Source organism: Poromitra crassiceps, assembly GCF_964638095.1.
Source record: "Poromitra crassiceps genome assembly, chromosome: 9".
NCBI classification, from domain to species: Eukaryota; Metazoa; Chordata; class Actinopteri; order Beryciformes; family Melamphaidae; genus Poromitra; species Poromitra crassiceps.
Genome location: NC_139630.1, coordinates 36,434,113 through 36,437,836, shown reverse-complemented (window position 1 = coordinate 36,437,836; position 3,724 = coordinate 36,434,113). Strand labels below are relative to the sequence as shown.

Here is a 3,724-nt window from a genome sequence, read left to right as displayed (position 1 = left end):
TCGGTGTGACCGCGGAGCATTTTCATCAGCTGTTCGGGGGTCTGGGTTTCCACCTGGGGCGGTCTTCACTGGAGATGAGGCACCAGGGATGTTGCAGCTCACTTTCAAATAATGGCTTTCAGTAGCTATTGAAGCTTTAATACAAAGTAGACTGAAAATGAAAGTGGACTAAGGACGGTAGTTAAGTTTTAAGGCGTCAGGACAGGCTGCTACATCAGTTTGGGTTGGGGATAGGTGCTATCCTGTAGCATCCATGGCTGGGAATCCTCTGGAAGGGCTCATGTCTGTTGCGGTGGACCACCAGCTCATCTCCTGCACCACAACCGACCCACAGAGCCAGCAGACCTGTCCGGACCACCAGCCTATCTCCTGCACCGCAGCCGACCCACAGAGCCAGCAGGCCTGTCCGGCCAGCAGCCCAGCATCCCTGCTTGGCCTCAGGCAGTGCGTACGCAGCAGCCAGGAACCAAGAAAGTGGGTGAGTCTGTCTCCTCTGCATGAAAAGTTTCATTTCTACCCCATGTGACCAAGATGCGTTTGCTGGGTAAACATGAAAAAGCATGTCACACCACGTAACATATTGAACACATAAGCAGACATAACATGAGTACACATACAGTAAATACTGCTAGAATTTGGTGAAAATGTGTGATGTACTCAAAATGGTGTAAAAACGGGAAAACATTTATTTGTAACATAGGATGAATGTTTTCAAATTGAAAGGCAATCCTGACCCTGATTTCAAAGACGCATAGAGGCCATTTACACCTTGCACTAACATGCGTTTTCTGTGATCAGATTGCAATCGGATAGTGCTTGACCACTTGAAAGTACAGGTGTAAACGCCCCCAAGACACATTGAAGACGGATTGCGATCTGATCGACCAAACCACCTCCGGAGGTGGTCAGCGTAAATGCAATGTGTCTGATTGCAAGCTGATCACAGAAAATGCATGTTAGTGCCAAGTGTAAATGGCCTCAATGATAATGCAGCCATAAAGGACTTTGGACAGCCAGTTGGATATTGATCAAAATAAATGGTATAGGAGGAACCACTTGGTCCAATACATTTTGTACAAAATAATGCAACACATCACCTTATAGATTTCCACTAAGGAAAACAGTATGGGATATCACTCACACTTGTGTATCAGAGAACTTCTGATTAAGACCTTACACATTATTAGTGATGCGTAAATGTCAAGCTCTATGAGGCCATTTACACCTGGCGTTAACATGTGTTTTCTGTGATCAGATTGCAATCAGATTGTGTTTTATCACTTGAAAGTACAGGTGTAAACATGAAGGATTGCAATCTGATCGGCCAAACCACCTCCGGAGGTGGTCAGGGATGCATTGTGTACACATTGAGCACAAGTGTAAATGCAATGGGTCCTCTCAATCTGGATACAGCAACTTTATGCGGATTGAGAGGACAACCATTTCTGCAATATGATTGCAATCAGATTGCAGAAAACGCATGTTAACGCCAGGTGTAAATGGCCTCTAAGAGTCTGACACAGATGTGGTTTTGATGCAGGTGCAGTCTGGGTCCGGGCCCGGTTCCAGTTCAGGGCCAAACACTGGTTCTGGTTCTGGTTTCTGCTCGACAGTCCAGGTCAGGATCCAGCATGCCCCAGAAAATGCTGCCAGAGAGAGGAGCCGCGTACGCAACCTGCGACAGGCCTTCCACAGTCTGCAGGTAGACCCCACACACACACACACACACACACACACACACACACACACACACACACACACACACACACACACACAGGATGGGGAATCATTGTAAGAAATATATATATTATATAATTAATATATATATAATGCCTGGATTTACACAAGCTATATATATATATATATATATATATATATACTGTATATATATATACATATAACACACACACACACACACACACACAGACACGTACCGGCAGGACGTAGCGCATGGGACGATCATACTATTCCCCCAGTTCCCCTCCCCCCGAACAGGCACCCTGACCGACCAGAGGAGGCACTAGCGCAGCGACCGGGACTCATACCCCACCGGCTTCCCACCCAGAGACACGGCCAATTGTGTTTGTAGGAATGTCTGACCAAGCTGGAAGTACAGCTGCTGGGAATTGAACCCGGGTCTTTGCGGTGTTAGGCAAGTGCTTTTACCTCTACACAACCCAGACGCCCCCTCCTGAGTTTGAATTGAGTGATTTGAGAGGGAACTGAACCCAGGTCTGTCCGACCTCCTCCCCTCTCCACAGGCTGCTCTCCCCTCAGTCCCACCAGATACCAAGCTGTCCAAACTGGATGTTCTGGTTCTGGCGACAAACTACATCGCCCACCTAACAGAGACTCTGGACCAGGGCAGGACTGAGCACATTCTGCCCCCTGGACTCAGGCCGGGCGGATACCTCCATCCTGTTAAGGTAACACTGCAAAACCATATCCTGGTCCTAACCATGGTGTGTGCATATTATACTGTGTACTGTATATTGCACTGACTGTTACTGACGTATGCATGGATGGACTGTTAAATGTACATGGCAGATGATGGCATATTTGTTGGTCTAGGCAAGTACTGAATGCAGCAATGAGCACATACAAGTTGACCAATAGCTGGGAAGGATCAGTGGAAAAAAACAATGTGTAACAGTGGTGATGAAAAGTTGGTTAGGAGGCGAAATTGGTTCAAATGGCAACAAATTGACTAGATAGATAGCAGGCAGGCAGATAGATCGATAGATAGATGGATAGATGGATAGATAGATAATTTAAATAGATAATCATTGTTTCAACAATTACATTACGTGATAACAATCATTGTTGCAAAGACTAGAAGTACTTTTTGGGTATGTGCACAATTTGTCACATGTTCTCATCTATAGTTTCACCCTGTTAAGTTAACAAGATGAAGGCTAATATATCTGTGATGATGAACTGTATTAGCATGACGTGTACTAGCCTGGGTAAACCCAGCCGCCACGTGACCTGCTCTCAGACCTGCTCTCAGTCACTAACCCTAACCCTTGTGACTCGTAAGCAGGGTAAGCCTGAGAGCAGGTCACTGGGGGCTGGGTTTACCCAGGCTAGACGTGTACTGTAAAATTAATTATTGGTTAGATAGCATCCATTTTTTAAACAGCATATTGTCACATCTTGCCAAATAAGTTTTTTTACTCAGTATTGGGTAACTAGTACATCTTCTTGATGCCAAGCAACAATGACATGTATGATTCATGGTCATAGTAACCATGGTAACCATAGTACGCTGTCTGTCCCTCCAGAAGTGGCCCATGCGTTCCCTGCTCTACTGTGGCAGCATGGGAGAGCTGCTGTCAGGAGTTTCAACCAATCAGACGCCTCCACCAGGACGGGACGGGACACGCCCACTGAGCCCCACCTTAGAGGCTGACACAGAATAACTCTGGACACGCCTTTCTCCCCTTTCCCTGACTCTTAACCAGCCAGGTACTGACTCGTGCACTGTGTGATGACAGAGGACAAGTCAAAGCAATGTGGACAAAGTGTTCGGCAGCATTTAGCAGTGTTGGCGAAACTGCTTAGAAAGTGCTTACTTGGTGAAGTTGAATCACAGCAAAGCTATCCTAAAGAGAAATATATTTTGGTTAATATTGTAGTTAGAAAAAGGAGTTCAAACTACGATCCTATGTGTGACTCTCCAATTTCATATAATACAAAATCTCATGACTGCAGAACATACCAC

The 3,724-nt window shown here is 45.8% G+C and overlaps 1 protein-coding gene across 1 annotated transcript; it reads left to right on the top strand.

Annotated features, from left to right (window-relative positions):
- Positions 1 to 253: 253 nt before the first annotated feature.
- On the top strand, positions 254 to 3,422 carry tcf23 (transcription factor 23; the record flags this gene model as incomplete). The annotated part of the gene is made up of 4 exons (XM_083642965.1): positions 254 to 478; positions 1,541 to 1,702; positions 2,262 to 2,426; positions 3,285 to 3,422. The coding sequence occupies 4 exons, from the start codon at positions 254 to 256 to the stop codon at positions 3,420 to 3,422; spliced, it is 690 nt and encodes a 229-aa protein (XP_083499091.1).
- Between the last annotated feature and the right edge of the window lie 302 nt (positions 3,423 to 3,724).